This window comes from Anolis sagrei, chromosome 4 (genome assembly GCF_037176765.1).
Source record: "Anolis sagrei isolate rAnoSag1 chromosome 4, rAnoSag1.mat, whole genome shotgun sequence".
In the NCBI taxonomy this organism is placed as follows: domain Eukaryota; kingdom Metazoa; phylum Chordata; class Lepidosauria; order Squamata; family Dactyloidae; genus Anolis; species Anolis sagrei.
The window spans coordinates 172,596,348-172,615,072 of NC_090024.1; the positions used below are offsets into that span (position 1 = coordinate 172,596,348).

At 38.3% G+C, this 18,725-nt stretch overlaps 2 protein-coding genes and 2 pseudogenes across 5 annotated transcripts; 2 read left to right on the forward strand and 2 right to left on the reverse strand.

Annotated features, from left to right (window-relative positions):
• The first annotated feature begins 716 nt into the window (after positions 1-716).
• Positions 717-17,189, forward strand: IFT25 (intraflagellar transport 25). 4 transcript variants are annotated; one of them, XM_060773543.2, is made up of 6 exons: positions 718-1,001; positions 3,024-3,071; positions 3,198-3,304; positions 3,965-4,033; positions 6,389-6,432; positions 15,698-17,189. In XM_060773543.2, exons 1-6 carry the CDS (start codon positions 904-906, stop codon positions 15,752-15,754), a joined length of 423 nt encoding a protein of 140 aa, XP_060629526.2. In that variant the 5' UTR covers positions 718-903; the 3' UTR covers positions 15,755-17,189. The 4 variants fall into 4 exon arrangements, with proteins under 4 accessions (XP_060629529.2, XP_060629526.2, XP_060629525.2 ...); XM_060773542.2 differs by lacking the exon at positions 15,698-17,189 and adding an exon at positions 7,583-8,272 and having other exon boundaries at positions 721-1,001; XM_060773546.2 differs by lacking the exons at positions 3,965-4,033; positions 15,698-17,189 and adding an exon at positions 7,583-8,272 and having other exon boundaries at positions 717-1,001.
• On the forward strand, positions 2,246-2,362 carry LOC132775253 (U2 spliceosomal RNA; annotated as a pseudogene).
• Positions 8,891-15,295, reverse strand: DIO1 (iodothyronine deiodinase 1). Its single transcript, XM_060773548.2, has 4 exons — positions 14,908-15,295; positions 11,404-11,547; positions 9,845-10,044; positions 8,891-9,369 (listed from the first exon to the last, which is right to left on the reverse strand). The coding sequence occupies exons 1-4, from the start codon at positions 15,236-15,238 to the stop codon at positions 9,304-9,306; spliced, it is 741 nt and encodes a 246-aa protein (XP_060629531.2). The 5' UTR covers positions 15,239-15,295; the 3' UTR covers positions 8,891-9,303.
• LOC132773950 (solute carrier family 25 member 3-like) lies at positions 15,784-18,713 on the reverse strand (annotated as a pseudogene).
• Between the last annotated feature and the right edge of the window lie 12 nt (positions 18,714-18,725).

Sequence of the window (18,725 nt, forward strand, 5' to 3'; positions counted from 1 at the left end):
ACAATAACCCAAAGGTTGCCTAGTAGATTTCAGGGTAGAATGAGGTTTTGAACCCTGGTCTCGAGTGGTAGGGCCCTTCCAGACATGCCCTATGTTCCAGGATCTGATCCCAGGTTTTCTGCTTGACACTGGATTATGAGTTCACACTGCCAGATAATCTGGGATAAACAGAAAACCTGGGATCAGGTCCTGGGATATAGGGCCTGTCTGGAAGGTCCCATCGTTTTATTGAACTGACAGGGGCTTAATTCTAAGGACCCTTCCACAAAGCCATATAACCTAGAATATCAAGGCAGGTAATACAGAATATCTGCTTTGAAGTGGGTTATCTGAGTCCACATTACCATATAATCCAGTTCAATTTGGATTTTATACAGCTGTGTGGAAGGGGCACAAAAAAAATCCAATTATCTGCTTTGAACCGGATTATATGGCAGTGTAGCCACATATAATCCAGTTCAAAGCAGATGATGTGGATTCTCTGATTTGATAATCTGGATTATATGGCTGTGCAGAAGGGGGCCTAAGTAGAGATGTGCAGGACTGCGATAGATAACCGCATCCAATCCGCCACAAACGAGTTAGAAAAAAACACAACCTCTCTGCTTTACAGATTCATTATGTAGATGTTTGTGTTTGGGGGAAACCAGAGCCACGCCCACCAGAGCACCGGCTCCTTCCGTCATTTCCTGCGATGAGAAGCCCCTTTCCCTTTAGGAGGCGCAGACCGGAAGTCCTCTTCCGCAACTTGAGAGAGATTCACCTGATAGTCCCGCCTCTTCCTGTCCTCCCTTTCCGGTCCCGCAAGGGTTGCTAAGCAACCGAGCAACTCTCAGGCAGGATGTCTTAAAAGCGAGGGACTCTCTCTGGGCAAACCTGTATGAAGAGCGAGAGGAGGAAGGGATGAAGTTCACAGATTATGGCCTCCGCTCGGAAGGAGCCGAAGTGGTTCTGGCCACGTCCAGTGATGAAAAATTCCCTCCAGAAAATATCATTGACGGGTAAGCTTCGAACCTGAGCAGAAGTTGTTTGCTGTGTGCCCTCAATTCAGAAAATGCCTGACAAGGTTGCTGCGAATTTTCCGGGCTGTGTGGCCATGTTCCAGAAGCATTCTCTCCTGACGTTTCGCCTGCATCTATGGCAGGCATCCTCCGAGGTTGTGGAATGTCCAGGGTGGGAAAAAGAACTTGTCTGGTTGAGGCAAGTGTGAATATTGTAATTGGCCACCTTGATTAGTATTGAATGGCCTTGCAACTTCAAAGCCTGGCTGATTGCTGCCTGGGGGAATCCTTTGTTGGGATATGTTAGCTGGCCCTGATTGTCTGACGTATTGTGACCCTATCACAGGGTTTCCTTGGCCGTGCCTTCCTCTGAGGCTGAATTTTTGTATCCTCAAACTTCAATTCCAAATACGTATCTTCTTTACTCAAGATTTTATGCTGTCCCCATAATATATAGTTAGTTTTTGTCAATGTTATTGTTACCCTAGTAAGTTAAGTTATTGTGGTCACTTTGGAAATAGTGCAGACTTCCTTTTAGACAGTCTTTTTTCAATGTTGCGGCTTAACGTTGCAAACAGAGAAACAGTTCCCTCTCCCTAATGCAGGCATGGGCAAACTTCTTCCCTCCAGGTGTATTGGACTTCAACTCCCATAGTTCCTAACAGCCAGTAGGCCTGGAGGGCCAAAGTTTGCCCATGCCAGCTCTAAAGTCTCTTTTTTTCAAATATCCTGTTTTGTAATGCTACATAGCTATTAAATAACATAATCTGAGGCTTTACCTGCATCAATACATACAATAATACATGTTTATGTATTATATAGGTGTACAGTATATAGATTGATATATAAATATAATGTATATTATCATTAACAATAATTTTATTAATATTAAATCATCTCACTTATATATTATAGGTTTTGGTTGCAGTCCCAATTACCTGAGAATAAGATGCAGTAAACACAGTGGGATTTAGACATACATGGGATAGGGTTATTAGCCACCATAGAAATAAACATCAGAAGATTACTTTGCACACAAAAAAGTATTTATTGGTTAAAGACATTATCTGTGTACAGTTAAAATGAAATAACTCTTAATTCTATTCAGTGTGGATTGGAGACACGTTATTAGCTATCATACTAATATATGTGTGTGTGTGTATGTCAACAACAACAATTTTTATTGATTAGCCAGTTGGCCTTATCAAAACAGACAGTGCAAATACAACATACAACATACATATATCGCTTCTTGGCCTTTTGGCTAAGCTCAAGTGTAGTATATGTTTATGTCAGAGCAATATCTATACAAATTATTTCAAGGAAGTAAATTGCATAAACATTTTGTTTGTGTATTTATTTATTGTATTTCTGTATCACCTTCCAGCCCACAAGGATTTTCAAGGTGATGATCCTGGCTAGCTAAAACTCTTATCCTATGCATGGTTTTGTGTGTATATGTGCCTTCAAGTTGCCTGTTGACTTACAGCAGCCTCATTAATTTCATAGGGTTTTCTTAGGCAAGGGATACCCAGTTTCTGCCAGTTCCTAAATAGATAGGGATAAGTCCCAATTTAGTCACTTGACATGTTTGTTAGTAAATAGTCATAGGCCCAATCTACACTGCCATATAATGCAGTTTGAAGCTGTATTACATTGTCAATAGACTCATCTTATGCCGTTTACTTTAACCTCATTGAACAGTATTATATGAGTCTATATTGACCATATAACACAGTTTCAAACTCCATTCTATGGCGGCATAGATGGGGCAATAGAATTACTTGCATAATAACTTTATTATTTGTAGGGTTTTTTGCCCAGACGTAAACATTCTTTTATATTTGTAAACCTTACTCTGCATCCTTCAGCATTCCCATGAGGGAGATCCATATTAAGTTTTTAAAAAGCGAATTATAACTGATGCAACTGGTGTAGCACTGGATGAGGGTCATTTGTTGTACACTGGTCTGAAAACCTGCCTCTTCCTTCACACTATTTTTTTTGATTAAAATCTTTCAGCCTACTTATGGTACTTTCACCAGAAGAACACACAAAGTTACCCACAAGGTATAAATTGTAAAATGGTATGTTGGATATCTTTATTTTTCTAAATGTGATTAACTTTCTGTGTGGCAGTTATGTCTGCAAATACACATCTAACATTGTAATATTTTCATCACTTTGTTTTAATAGACGATCTGACACATTTTGGATGACAACTGGAATGTTTCCACAAGAATTTATTATTTCTTTAAATAAATGTGTAACCATAAACAAGCTCACAATCCAGTGCTATTTAGGTAAGTTATAGTACACGGCTAGATTTAGTGTCATATCTACGATATGTATTGGATTTGCTTTATACTTCTAGAATATAGTTACCTTTATTTCAGGAAATGAGCTTTTGTGTTTTAATTATACTGTGAGAAACAGCTCCCATTTTCATAAGTTAATGGATAATGTAGGCCCTGACAACTATATTTGTAAATTTTTATAGCTAATTTAATACCCAAAAATAATCATAACTGAAAGTCAAAATAATTCTTGCTGTAAAATATAGTTTATCGAAAGGATCTAGTCAGTGGCCATAGGTATGTGTCCTTGTTATTTAAATTCAGTGATTTTCTTTGCATGTGATATCAACATACATAAGTAAAGTATACCTGAAAATGGGATTTGGTGAGGCCCCAATTCTCTTTGGCAGAAAAGGCTAAAGTCCTTCTAAAACTACAAATCCCAAGGTTCCGTATCATTGAGCCATGGTAGTTAAAATGGCATCAAACTGCATTCGTTCTACAATGTAGGTGAACCCTCAGATTATGTTATTTAATAGTTTTGTAGCTCATATTTTCACGAATTGTGAGAATTTAGTCTTCTGTAAATACTATTTTGTAATTGATTTTAAAAAGAGCAAGACAACTGATGTTATAACTGAGAATTTTTTAAATTGCTATCTCTAGTGCAGACATTGCGGATTGAAAAAAGCATGTCCAAAGATCCAATTGATTTTGAACTCTGCATTCAAAAAGGTAATTGTACTTAATATAATAGCTAAGGTTAAATAGGTCATGATATAATATATAAATACATTAGGGCTTTATTCTACTTGTCATTCCCAAATGGAGTAGACTTGTTTAACAGATGGAATTACATATTTTTTCAGTAATTTGAGGTATATTCTCTAATCGGCATTAACAATTGAATGTAGACCTTAAATGGCAGTCATATGTACTTATTGGACAATTTTTTTATTGAATTTGATCAAACTCAGATTGAATTAGTGTGCATATGTAGGAATAGGTTGTCAGTGGATTGGAGCAGTCACTCACTTGTGTAAGAATAGGAACCAGCAACTAATTCACATCTTTTGTAGTGTAAGGGTGGATGCCTCTTACACTAATTAACTAAGGGCCCTTCCACACAGACATACAGATGGTTTTCAACAATGGATTTTAATGTTGAGATAAATGATTTTAATGTTTGTGTATGTGTTTGATCTATTTATGTCCCGGCACTGAATGTTTCCTGTTTGTATGTTGTGTTCGCGCTAAGTCCCCTTCTGGGTGAGAAGGGCAAAATAGAAATGTTTTAAATAAATAAATAAATAAATAAAGCCCATAATATCTGCTTTGAACTGGGTTATCTGAGTCCATACTGTCATATATTCCAGTTGAAAGCAGAAAATGTGGGATTTTATTCAGCTGTGTGGAAGGGGCCTAAATTGCTAGTTTATTATTTCATTCATGTAACAATTATGTCGTGACCCAAGGACACAGATTGTCTCAAACAGCAATTGAGATGTAAAATAACAGTCTTTTAATGAATAACAAACTTAATGAGGCACTTTAACAGCAGTGAAGGCAGTTCAAAAGGTGTTTTCAGGCAAGAACATAAACAGTAGATAATCCGGATATCTAGCAGGCTTGAATAGCAGCCAAAAATAAACAGGAGATACAAGAGCTTGTAGCAAAATGCAAAGCAAAATAGTCTCTAAGAAATACAAGGTTCAGAGCAAGGTCCGATAGGCAAATACGTAGTCCAGTCAATTCCAAGGTCAGGTAGCCAGGCGTAACACGAACGGAGATTCCAAGGTCCGAAGGAACATGGCAGGGAAACAGGATACTGGGAATCCAAGCAAGATTAGGCAGAGTAACAACACATAACAACACTTTGTCGTCTGCAAAGAAACAGTTCCCAATGTGCACATTTTATTCACTATCAGAAGATTGGGATTCATTAGACTCATCTGATTCTCCTTGAGCAGCTGAAGCATCTAAGCCACGCCAAGTTTGCCACCTTTGTTCTAATGCCTGATCCTGCCAAGAAGATCCCTCATTCCAGTTATCCTGAAAACCCTCAAAATCATCGCTGGAGGTTGTTTGATTGCAAATGTCTCTAATGTTCTGAACCAGAGTCCAGTCTAAAGCCTCCTCCATCTCATCCTCACTGGCACTGGAATTATCTGCTGTGTCTTTAAGCCTCTTAGACATAGTGTCACTATCACTGCCAGACTCACTGGCCACTCTCTTTACTCCCCTGTAATCTGCTTCCATAGTTTCCTCTGGGCCGAATCCTGCAAAGTCTTCCGAATCACTGGAAGCCAGAAAGATGTCACGAATACGTTTCAGCTGACACTGATTCTCCTCTGCTTCTGCATCACTTCTTCTTCTTCTCCTACTACTAGTAGTAGGTATGGTGCCAGAATGCTGAGTCTCAACAAATTAGGTGATAGCCTTACATCCTTTACAGGGTCTTTGTAATGATTATTCAAACCATGAATTTGAAGTACTTTTTATACTTAGAAAAAAAGTGTTATAAAATATATATAATACATTTTTCTCTGGCAAACAAAATGCCTGAGGGCCCTTCCATACAGCTGTAGATCCCAGAATGTCAAGGCAGAAAATTTCACAATATCTGCTTTCAACTGGGTTATCTGAATCCACACTCAGATAATGTGGGATTTTCTGCCTTGATATTCTGGGATATAGGGCTGTGTGGAAGGGCACTTAGTGACCAAATAATGTCTGTTTTCTTAATAATAAAAAAGTCAGTGCATCATGTTCTCATTTGGAAAGGTTTGCCCATGCAAATAGGGCTACTGTTAAAAAAATCCCAATCCTAATTGCTCCTCACTTGATGAAAAAAGTAAGGGAATGAACTTTGACAGGAAACCTTTCAAATCTGAATAAATTCTTTCTGGAGAAGCAAATACCTTTAAAATTCTCGCTTCAATGAAACCAGTGATAAACCACCTGTAGATTTCACTGAGCATTTAGTTTTCCACTATAAGTAGATTGCTTTATTCTCCTCTTGAGTTCTCAAATTTATAAGACAAACTGTATGTTATATATTCACTTTTTTATTTTTATTTTTAAATCTAGAGTTGCAGTCTACAGAAGGGGAGCTTCAAATTGAAGAATTCTCTGTGAGTATATTGCAATTCAATATATACAATAAATAGGGGGGAAATGTGTCACCAATTTTTAAAAAATGGATGGAACTGTGTAAAGCAGCAGTTCTCAAAGTGTGCTCCGTGGTTCCTTCCTTCTCTTCCAAGATTTCCCTCCTCTTTCCTACTCTTCCTCCTGCCCCCTTTGCTGCCCAAGGCCTTTTCCCTGGCCTTCCTTGCCACAAAAAGCCTTTTTTCCTCCTCTCCCTTGCCCTCAAAAGCCGTTTTTCCTCCCTTCTCTTGCCCCCAAAAGCCTTTTTTTCATCACCACCCAGATCTTTTCCTTCTTGCCTTGCTTGCTTCTAAAACCCTATTTCCCTCTCACCACTTAGGGGGTGCTTTGATTGTGCTTTTCTTGCGTGGCAGATGGGGATTGGACTACATGGCCTCTGGGGTTTTCCACTGAAATACTGTTAAGTTGGTCAAAAAGTTTGCCCATGCCTGATATATATACATTATATCTAATATATATTAATATGTATAAACATTTCTTGGGGCTCCACAATAAACTTTTTTCTGTAAAAAGGGCTCTGTGGTTGAAAAATTTTGAGAACCCCTGGTATAGGCAAATCTTTGTGTTTGTGCTATATGTCCATATATTACACTGGATAGCTAAAATGTAGATTATCCTATATGTGTAAAATTAAGGAATGGTGATAATTACTATTGGGGATTGGTGATTGTTACCTTGAGTAGCTTTTTTGATTGTTTTAGATACATGCAGTGATACGAAAAGTATATTTACTCCGACATAAATGATATTTTCCAAATTCAACTGAATTTACTTCTTAGCTAGTTTATTTAGGATTGCAGCTTCTGTTATGTGCAAAAATGTTCCTTTTATGATTTGTGACATCTCAGTCTTTTGGAACTTAAAAATGGTTTTTGAAATGTTTAATGACAGACCTCAGTCATACCGGCCACCATCATGTTTCAAAATACCAGACAGATGTAGCAGATTGTATTCTCCATCTTTAGCATTTTTATAATAGCACCAGAATCCTCAAAAATTTAAAATATGCTTAAGCCAGCCCCATTGAAATGGACATTAAATATTTTCACGTGACTAAATTGTGCTCGGAATTTTATAACATTGATATTAATATGATTGTTTTTCTTTTCACAGTTTCCCGATATGCAAGCCGCATATTTGCGATTCATAATTTTGTCCGCTTTTGATGCTTTTGTATCAGTGCATAGGGTAATAGTGGAAGGAATAGCTTGATATTTTATTTCAAAGTTAAATATGCTTTTTGCAACACAGTAATAACATTGTATTGATTGTGTAATCCAAACATTGCAATATGCTTTATAAATAATAATTTGTTTTCATTTGAGTATTTTTCTGTTGTTCCACATTTTAAGGTATTGTTTGTATAATAAATAGGACTCCTTTCTGCAGAGAATATAGTGTGTTTTTTGTAAACACAGATCCACTTCTAGCTATCACTAGTTTTCTGATTTAAGGATTGTTTAAGTTTATGAATGGAAAACCCTTGCATACATGCAACTTGCCCTATTTCAGAAATATTTCTGACTGTCTCTTAATTTGAAATTTCAACTGTGTGAAGATGAATTCTGCAGTCCAGCATTTTGTTCCTTGTGTGCCACAGTTATGAAACACGCATAAAATATATGCTTTGTTTCAAATAAGTTGTAATGTAAACAGATAAACCAAGTCCTCTTTGCAGAATTTTCATAGTACGGTAGTTTAAAGTTCAGGGAACAATTGTCCTGGAAGTATTGTATTTTATACATGGTCCAAATCCAAATAACTATGCGACTTGTTCCACCTATATTAAACTACATAACTAAATGGGTTTTGGATGTGTGATGTTTCAAATAAGCTTTTCACACTATATGACTACTTTTGAAACAAACAGAACTTCAACAATACTTTGGTGTATACATGTGTGGTTTAGCAATTTAAAATAATGTCATTTCAGTGAAGGAATTCAAACACTGGTGTGCCTAAAATAACACTAGATATCCTTGCTAATATCAATTCTTTCTACAATAAGAGGCGGGGCTCTTACTGGTATTGGCTGGTATTGGCTACTTGATTAATATTTTTACATCAGCAGTTTTCTTTTGTCAAATTGTGCATGATTGTAATATATTTTTGACATAACCTTGCAACACAATAAAAGTCTTCCCCTTTCCTCCTTCAGAAATGCAACTTGTATAACTGTTATTCAAATTTATACAGATGGGGATAAATTTGAATAAATAGTAATGTGTAGACTTGCAACCAAAATATTTTTTAAAAGGTAGTCAAAAACAACCAGTTCAGTCTGTTGAGATAGTGTCTTTAATATATTGTAGTTTAGCATACTGTTTCTATCAATATTTTTTCCAAATCAGGCCATAGCTCTTCATGCTTTAAGCTATGACTATCATAAATAAATATGAATAGAAACAAAATGAAGTCAATGAGTACAACAGTTCAGTTCAGAAAGCCATTATGTGCTAGTAGACATTCAAAGCATTACATTTCATCATTCTGCTGCCCATTATGGGAAGATAAGGTGCTACATAAAAAAAGTTTCCATACAGTTATTTCTCAGCTGATTGTGCAACTGTTGTTTACACATGTTCCTTAGGCAAAGATGACTGATATTTTGTAGGTAGCCACATAAATAAAGCTATACAATGCCTAATTTGGTATTGAATAGCCAAAGCTATGGACAAATCTTGACTGGTGAACACTTAGTTCTCTTTTTTCCAATTTAATGAGGCTTTATCCTCCGAATGTCCCCCCAAAGATGTATTCATGCTTTTAAAAATTAACCAGACTAGGGATTGACTATGTATGTATGTGATCACCACAACAGCTGTTTCATAGCTTTAAAGTAGTTCTTCCAATACTTCACGGACTTCCTGTGGACGGTAATTCCAGGGTCCCACTCCACCCTGTAAAAGGAAAAATACAATGTTTTTCTGAACAGTTCTGGGGAAGTGAGTGAAGGGTGTAGGGGAGAAACCAGGAAAAAACTGAAAGAGAGAAGGACTTTTTTTCCTACGCTTTATGAAAATACAATACTGCCATTATTATTTTCAATTTTTATTATGCAAATACTATAATTCCTCATGTAGACCATTGGTACTATTTTTCTTATGGAATCTAAAGGACAAATGACATTACATGGAAATACACAGAAGGTCCCACCATCACTATCCTGGGCCTTGTGAAGAGTGAGTAGGATTAGAAGAATCAGGCTATGTCCTCATATCCTGAAGCAAAATTATTACATTAAAAGTTGCCCAGAGATTTCAACTGTGCTTTAGTAATTCTATATCTTTCTGTGGCAATATAATTGGCAGCTTCCCCAATCCACATAGAGCTATACATGATTGTAGCCACTTAATATTACTTAACACATTTTACCTTATAGACAATATTTCCCCCTTGAAGCACATAAAGTCTCTCTGGAAGAGCTGCATAGCTGGAGCTACTTGAGTTTTCCATAGTGTCCATGACCACTGAACATAAGGGATACTGTTTTAGCAGGATCTCTGAAGCCTGCATACGATCGTGGAGAGTTCTGTGACTTTTAATAACAATATTGTTCTTAAAAGCCCACCCATCTAAAAGAAAGAGTATTATTATACACATTACAAAGCATGTTTTCATATTTACATTTATTAAACCAAATAAAGTATAGGATTCTAGCTATTACGTTCAAACCCACACTATTTTCTTTGTTTCCCCCTTCCAGTCAGCATTCTGGAGCCGCAAAGCAAACACTCAATCCTCATTGGGCTATTGAGGATGGAAGAGGTTTAAGCAACATTTGTTCCTCCACTAACCATGATCATAACCTAGTTATGATTTTCTGGAATTGTTAGGGGAGCAGGTTTTTCATTTAGAAGCTATTAAAATAATATAGGTATGTATGCACTATGCAGATGTTTTAAGGTAAGGATTCCTCGTGCAGAGGTGAGAGAATGCAGTGGAAGTGAGTGGTGATTGGTGGAATGTCTGAAGGGGTTTTGAAAAGGCTGGTATTTGACAGGGTCAGGAATGACAGTTGTCTGTTAAAATTAAAAATTAGCATGGTTTAAGATTCTCAGTGGTTAGGAGAGGTCAGAGATAACTAGAGTTAGTTAGGATATGAGAAAGAATGGGATCTGTATGTTAGAATGAGTTCAGTCAAGATATATGTATTAATTAAGCCATCTAAAATCGTAGATTTTGAAAAGACCACAAGGGCTAGCCAGTCCAACCCCCCCCCCCCCACCCCATCAGATGGGAGCACAAAATCAAAACTCTGACAGATGGACATCCTGTATCTGTGATGCTCTGTTTGCTTTCAGTTTTGTAAGGCATTTCTCTATTATATACTTGAACCTCAGAACCCTACATATTGCAAACTCTGAGTTCAGACATGATGCCTGTGGAGGCAGCAGTTAATAAAGGGTGGTGTTATCTGGTGGAAAATGAAATAAAATCCCATAATCCCATATAGGAGTCACAAAGGCATCAAGGAGGATTCCCACAGTAAGAGACCACAGTGTTGGGACAGGAAATCCTCACATTGCTGGCAGAGGTGAGGATAAAGGAAAACCTTCATGTTTAGTAGCATTAAAAGGAGCAATAGAGGTGGTGGTAAATAATGTGATTCACAAATTCTTAACCTGCAGATGTGGAGGAATGACTACCACCACCTGTGCAACTGCCCTATACAAAACAGAAAAGATTGTTATCTGTAGGCATTTGTAGGTTCTACAGCAAGACTCTGATCACATTATGGCAGAGGCTGACCATAAATTCATGCTAGAGAACTCACAAATGCTTAGAGAAGTATTTCCTCGGGAAAAATACTACTAGCTTTTGGAGTTTTCCAGTTTCATGGGGATGCTGCCCCTAATTCCCACAAATGTGGAAGGACTGCTGTAGTTTATATGCTTTATGTACTGTGCAGAGCTGCAGCAACTATGCTTCACCTGAGGCATGGGCTTCTTCAATGTAGACCACAAGGAAATCTGCTGCAAAACTGAAATCTTCTATAAGCTTCTTGAACTCTCCAAATCTGAACATAAATGAAGGTCAGGTACAGCTTCCAAATGCTAGGACCAAAGGCCTGTTATCTGCAAAAGACAAAGCAGTTTTTGAAGTGAGAGGATACAAAAAGTAACATGAGTAAGTCTAACACATTCCTCTATACATTGGAAGATAAGATTTGATCATATAAACCGCATAAAATGTAAACGTTCCAGAGGTCAGGGGTGTTTCCAGCAAAGAAATTCATTTAAATAAGTTTTTGGGTATGCCTAGAATATTAGTCTTCTGTTTGTAACTCTCCTATGTTTTCTGTCCGCTTCCATATTTGTTCTTCTTGTACAAAAAATTTAAAAGTAGGAAGAAGAAGAAGAACTTTATTTTTCTACCCCGCCTCCATCTCCCCGAAGGGACTCGGGGTGGCTTACATGGGGCCCAAGCCCAGGCAGAATACAATTAAAATAAAGCAATAACAATTAAAACAGCATTAAAACAGCATAAAACAAATAGCTTACAACAACAATAGCAGCAGACTAATTTTGGAGGTGGGGGAGGAAAATCACTATGTGAACTAGTTAAGGGATAAAGTGGTTTAGTAAGGTAGATGACAATGTATAATGGCATAGGAAAAATCATGGAAAGAGAGCAAATTAACAGGATCAGTTAATATAATATAGGACATCGGGTTGAATGACAATTCAAGTCATGATACAGGCCATTTGTCATAGGAGTCGTCGATCGAAAGCACGACGGAATGTGGCTAGGGAGGGTGCCAGCCTAATCTCCCTGGGGAGGGAGTTCCAGAGATGGGGGCCACCACCGAGAATGCCCTCTCTCTCGTCCCCACCAACCATGCGTGAGATGGGGACGGGAGCGGGAGAGTAAGATCTTAAGGACCACATGGGCTCGAAAGGGAAGAGGCGGTCACACAGATAGGCAGGTCCAGAACTGTTTAGAGCTTTATAGGTGATAACCTGCATCTTGTATTGGGACTGGAAACTTATTGGCAGCCAGTGGAGCTGTTTAAACAGGAAGGTTGACCGCTCTCTGTAACTTGCCCCAGTTAACAATCTAGCCGCTGAAACCTGGAAATAGATGCACTATTGCTTCTGAATGGTGTGTTAGAAAGAGCATATGTGATTCCAGATAGATAGTTTCTGGGGCTAAGATCACTCACAAAATCTTGCAATTTTATTAGGGCTGTCTTATGAAAATGACATTATAACATGTTAAAATTAAATTAGTTGCTTCTAATGGGTTTGAAATTTTATTACCTGCGTTTTAATGCCGTTTGTTCATGGCCTCCATAGGGCCAAGAGCAGAGGCCTTTGCGGATGAGACTCACATACAACTTCCCTAAGGTCACCCAGTGGCTTTCCCTTGCCAAGCAGGGATTTAAACTATAGTCTCCTAAAATAATTGTGTGAATTATTGTCCTCAAATCTGTTAAGGTCATTTTGAATCTGAATTCTATTCTCTGCGATATTAACAATTCCTCCTAATCTGGTGTTTGATCTTCCCCTTTATCTCATTGTCAAGATATTTATAAAGAGGCTGAACACCAGTAAGTCTAGGAAGGAACTCTATGCCATCTTACTACGATGATCAGATCTGTGCATAATGGGGATCATTCTTTGGGTTTGATCCATTAACCAGTTACAAATCTACCTAAATATACTATTGTGAACCCTGTATTCCTGTCAACATCTTGAGGTCTGAGGAGGGCTTTCTCTCTGTCTTGCCATACTTATCTGGTGGAACTAGAAGAGGGGGCCTTTTGGGGGGCTATTTCCAGCTCTGCAACTACCATTCTAGGTAAGGTAGACTGGTGACCTCCTTGCTATTCTTATGTAGGCAGAATGAAGCTTTTTGTGTTCGGGATGACCACTTTCATGTATTCTAGTTTTATTTACATCCTCAACTGTTATGCTTTTGTATTGTCGAAGGCTTTCATGGCCGGAATCACTGGGTTGGCCATGTTCTAGAAGCATTCTCTCCTGACATTTTGCCTGCATCTGTAGCAGGCATCCTCAGAGGTTGTGAGGTCTGAGGATGCTTGTCACAGATGCAGTTGAAACGTCAGGAGACAATGCTTCTAGAACATGGCCATACAGCTCGAAAAACCTACAACAACCTATTATGCTTTTGTTTTTAATTTTTGTGTGTCATAAAACTTTTTGCTGAACATGTTTTAACTTTTGTAATTCACCTTGAGTCCCAGGCTGGGAAAAGACAGGGTGTAAACCGCTTTGAGTCGCCCAAGGGCTGAGAAAAACGGTATATAAATGAAGTAAATAAATAAATAAATAATCAGCACAATTATCTTGTCTGCAAGAATATCATGGAGAAGTTTGTGAAATTAAGATTAATTACATCTAGAGTAGTGCATCTTAAACTGTGGGTTCTGACCCCAAATCAGGTCATGAAAAATTTGGCAACAGTAAAAGGTTTCTGAATGCCACCTAGACAGTTACACAAATCTGTTGGCAACAACATAACAGTGTTTATGCTGAACTCTGCAGAATATGCTTCAGCTGTACTTCATAAAAAGGAAAATCAACCTATTATCAGTAAATGTTTGATTTTTATCCTTAACGTTATGTACCTTACCTATATACCTGGGGTCATGTAAACATTTCTCAAGAAGAAAAGGGTAGGAGTGGAAAAAAAGTTTAAGAAGCCCCGATCTAGAGCATTCCCTTTGATTTCTGAAGTTATATCATTCTTGCTTTTTTGGTGTTCTGTTTCCAGCATCAATGACAGCATCTGAATATGCTTAAGTATCGTGCGCATGCAAGTTTTTGTGTATATTTTACAAATAGTACATCTTACCTACTGAAAAGACTAGTTTAATGATTCATGACTGCTGGAAAGGGCAAAGTACACTTTGTTTTTATCTCTCCCTGCACAATTTTATGCACTAGAATTTTAACAGATATATATCTTTAGAGGAGTTATTCCATTCACATTTATGTTTAATTGAATAAATCTTAGGTTCAAGCTGTTATCCTTCTTAGATTTACCTGGGAATAAGTTACATTCATACTTGAATGTGTTTAGGATTGTGGTATTGCCAGATATAAATGTTTCCCATTGCTTTCTCCAGAGATCTGACAGCAAATTATAAGAATAAACATTTAAATGACCAAAACATTTAAAGGACCAAAATACACTGTTATTTATGAAAAATATTTTTCCCAGTTCATCATATATGGGTGAAAATGGGGGTATAATGCCCCTCACACAAAACAGAGATAATTGTTTAAGATGGTTTCTAACAGTCCACACTAGTTTTGATACATTTTGGTTCTAAATTGAGAGATCATGGGTTGTGTAATCATGGCTGAAATTCAAGCTCAGCATGTTCTGAAGTGGATTTAGAAACCAGTTCAGATCGTGTTCTAATGATATAACAAACTTTCAAAAATCCCCATCATTTTAAAATTTACCTTGCATGAAGTCCAGGATGCGATGAATTTTCCCTTCAAAATCTACCACAGGGGTGTTGGGTGCAGGACAACCTTGAAATGCTTTGTCTTCAAGCCTCTTCCACTTTACATTTAATACAAAGAGTAAGTATTGGAAGCTGAAGAAAGTTGGACCCCAGTTTTCATAGACAAAATTAGGGTTCCTTTCCATGTCATTCCTCTCATTCTGTTTCAATATATGTCTCTTAGCTGCCGCTGGGAACAAGATCATAAAAAGTTTACCCACTGCAGTAGACAGGCACACTTGCAAAAGAAGCCAAGTCTTTTGCACCAATCTTCTGACTCTGAACATATTGCTGGAATGAGAAGCTGCTAAGTTGTGCAAAGCAGAATTCCAGGCTACCGCTGAAGTAAAGAGAACTAGATGGGGAAGATTAATCATTGATAGACCTGTTTATCTTCAACATGCAGGGATAAGGCTTTAAGATTACATCAGAGTGTCTTTTGTCTATTTATGGTCTATCAAGTAAAACATTCATCAAATTACATGTTGTGCCATTTTCAATATGTCAGGAATTCTGGTCTATATACACTTTTGTCTGGAACAAGCATCTGATGGAATCAAGCTGTTCTAGATTTGCCAACTCATATTGTTTCATACATTGACTGAAACACCTTTCAACTAAGGAGATCCAACTTGATTTCTGTAGAATTTTATTGGTCACCAAGTACCGTACTTATTTTTCTTATCTTTATCTTCAGAAAGAATATGAATGAGACAAAGAAAGTGTTTCTTTTTTTATTCTCATAGGAACCAAGCAGCACTAGAATGGTGACAACACTGCAGCCTGAGCCAATAAAATTTTAGTCTTCTACGTTACCAAGTGGAAAAAAGTTTCATGATGTTTTGCTATTATTGCGTCCATGATCAATGTACTCTGTAAACCCAAGTTTTTTCTTCAGAGATTCTGTCATCTCAGGTGGAGGTGGACAAGGAAGCCTGAAATATACCTTCACGGAATCATAGATGAACCACTGCAGTGCTGTCAGGGTGACAATCATAATAATATGTGCAAACAGCCCCTTCCATACACCTTTAATTCTCAGCCTCTTCAGCACTTTCAGAGCTGTACTGCTCTTTTCTTTATTCAGCACAGATCCCACAGAATTAGCAGGATGTGAGACAATGGCACAGAAGACACCAGCAATATAGCCTGCTACAAATGTTACAACCAGCTGTTCTCCTTTGGAACATTCACTCCTTGCTTTGGGGACAACATGTTTGTAAACAGCTTCTACAGTTAGTTCAAAGCAGGCAACTTCATCATTGTATATGGAATTTGCCTCATCCGTAATGGCGCAACGTCTTTGTAGAAAGCCCAAATACCTTCTGCAAACATTTTCGGAGCTGCTTGCCGCAATGTATTAGCATACCCAGGCTGCGTTTGAATGCGAACCTTAGCAGCTTCCATTGGAGCCAAAGCAATATCAGCAAAGAACTCTGCACTGGCAGATGCAGCCAAGTACAGTGATGTACGCCACAAGTATGTATTTTCCTCTCCTAATATGTTTCCATACAGGATTTTGAACATTTCATAGAAACCAAATTTGCAGAGTCCTTGCATGGGATATCCAATTGAAGGAAGCTAAGCCTGAAAATCCTAATAACTAATAATTCTAAAGTTGGATCAATCTAAAAATCTATACTATAGAAGCGTTTTACATGAGACAGTAAGCTTTCCCCTTTTCAAAGCAGGCAGATTCAAAGCAGGCAAATGAGATAAGTACTTTGGCAAACTAAGATAAGAGTAGAAAATAGGCATTTCCTGCTGTTTGGCAAAGCAAAGGGTCAGTTACAAGTTACAGAGTGACAGCGGAGCTAGAGTCACGTATCACAGAAAACCTGCAGAATAAGGAAAGAGCAACTGGACGTGGTCAGCAGAATAACAGAGGTCAAACTTAATAGGTCAACATAAACCAAAGATTGAGGGGAAACAGAAGTCCCCCTCCCATACTGGAAGGAGTGACACATAGCTTCTCTGCCTATATGACCTTTCATTCACATCCTTATTGCTTAATTTAAGGAATGTAGAACCAGCAAAAGTAGGAAACTTTAATGTATAACCAGGTATAGCATGTTTGACCTTTTGCCTAATCTCATTGTTTAAGATGTTTGTTAAATGGTATACGAAGCCCCACTTTTAGGATGGTGGATGCGACAACCACTTTGAATGAAACACTGTGTTGTTTCTGACTTGTTCGTCTCTCCACAGCCGTGAAGAAAATAAATGAGATTTGCTTTACCTCTGGAAGCTGGACGCACTTCATTTGCTGCCCTATGCGATAAACTCAGCTAGGACCCCAAGCAGGGGGTCCCCTACAACACCATCTTCTTTGACAGTAACTGAAAATCCATTGAATATGCTCTTATATTTTTGTGGATCCACCTGAATACGGCACTTCACTAAATCCAAAGGTACGACTGCTGTGTGGGTCAGACCACAACTTAGGATATCTCCAAAGCCACAGAGCATAAAACTTGAGCGATCCATATTCACAATTTTATTCCTCTGCGGATGTGGCTGCCACGCTCCGCCGGGCACACGAGGCCTCCTCAGGCTCCGCTGGGTGCTTCCTCAACCCAAGGCCCTCCTGCTGCAGCTGCAGATGAGGAGCGTGGAATGGGTTCAGCCTCACTAGCGGCGCAATGGAGAACATGGCAGCGGCGACGGGAAGTTCTCCTAAGATGGCGGAAAGCTCTGCTCTTCCTCACTAGAATGAGAACTACTTGTTCACGTTGTTAGACTTTGAACCCAAAACTCAACATTCATCCAAATCCATTGTAATATTTGAAATGGTTATGATCTCCCCATTTGAAGGTTTGTGGAGTTCTTAATATGAAAGTAAATGTATTCATACTGGATTAAAAAAAACAGTGCTAAAAAGTTATGCACTGAATTACATCAGGCCAGGAGTTCTCAAACTGTGCTCCGTGAAGCTCTTGGGGCTTTGCGGATGATTGTGAGGGGTTCCACAGCCCCAATGCTGCTTCCTGTCTCCTCCTCTTTCCTCATCCTGAGAAATGCAGGTAAATTAAAGTTTTGAGCTGCTGGAAAAAGCAGCAGCAGCATCCACCCAAAGGAATGACCTGTTCCTCAACTCCCTCATGACCCAAACTCTTTTTCTCACTGCCCAGACTCCACTTCTGCTTTTTCTTTGCTTCCAAAATCCTATTTCCCTCCCACCACTCAGGAGGTGCTTTGATTGTGTTTTTCTGCATGGCAAAGGGGTTAAACTGGATGCCCTTTGGGGTTTTCCACTGAAATGCTGTAAAGTTTGTTATTTAAAATTGTTCTTCATTTTAAACATAGTATTGTTCTTTCCTTTTGTATACACTGTGTGAATTAGTTCACACTCTCCATCCATCTGCCACTGGCCTGGCCCATACCTGAGATTAATATAATATAATATAGTAACATGTCTTGAGGCTCCACAAAAACTTTTGCTTCAAAAGGGGCTCTGAAAAAGTTTGAGAACCCCTGCATCAGGCTGTACTTTCAGTAACATGTAACATTAAACAAGGGGAGGCATACATTGTGATGCAATTAGTTAATGTTAAGTTTCATTAAACTGGTTTCAATCCAAGGGAAAACTTGGAAGAAAGCCTACTGTTTCAACTGAAAATGTTCCCTATCATCTATTGCCAGAGCCAGTGTGGTATCATGGCTTGAGCACTGGACAACAGTGCTGGAGAGTAGAGTTCAAATGCCCATTCAAGCATGGAAATCCATTGGGTGATCTTGAAAAAATCACCGCTTCTCGGCTTCATTGGAAAGCAC

What these genes read in the sequence shown, in the direction of transcription:
- IFT25 (XM_060773542.2), top strand. Translation starts at nt 904, where the DNA reads ATGAAGTTCACAGATTATGGCCTCCGCTCGGAAGGAGCCGAAGTGGTT. An exon ending in CACACAAAGTTACCCACAAG is followed by an intron (nt 3,072 to 3,197) that starts GTATAAATTGTA and finishes TTGTTTTAATAG; the next exon opens with ACGATCTGACACATTTTGGA. An exon ending in TGAACTCTGCATTCAAAAAG is followed by an intron (nt 4,034 to 6,388) that starts GTAATTGTACTT and finishes TTTTAAATCTAG; the next exon opens with AGTTGCAGTCTACAGAAGGG.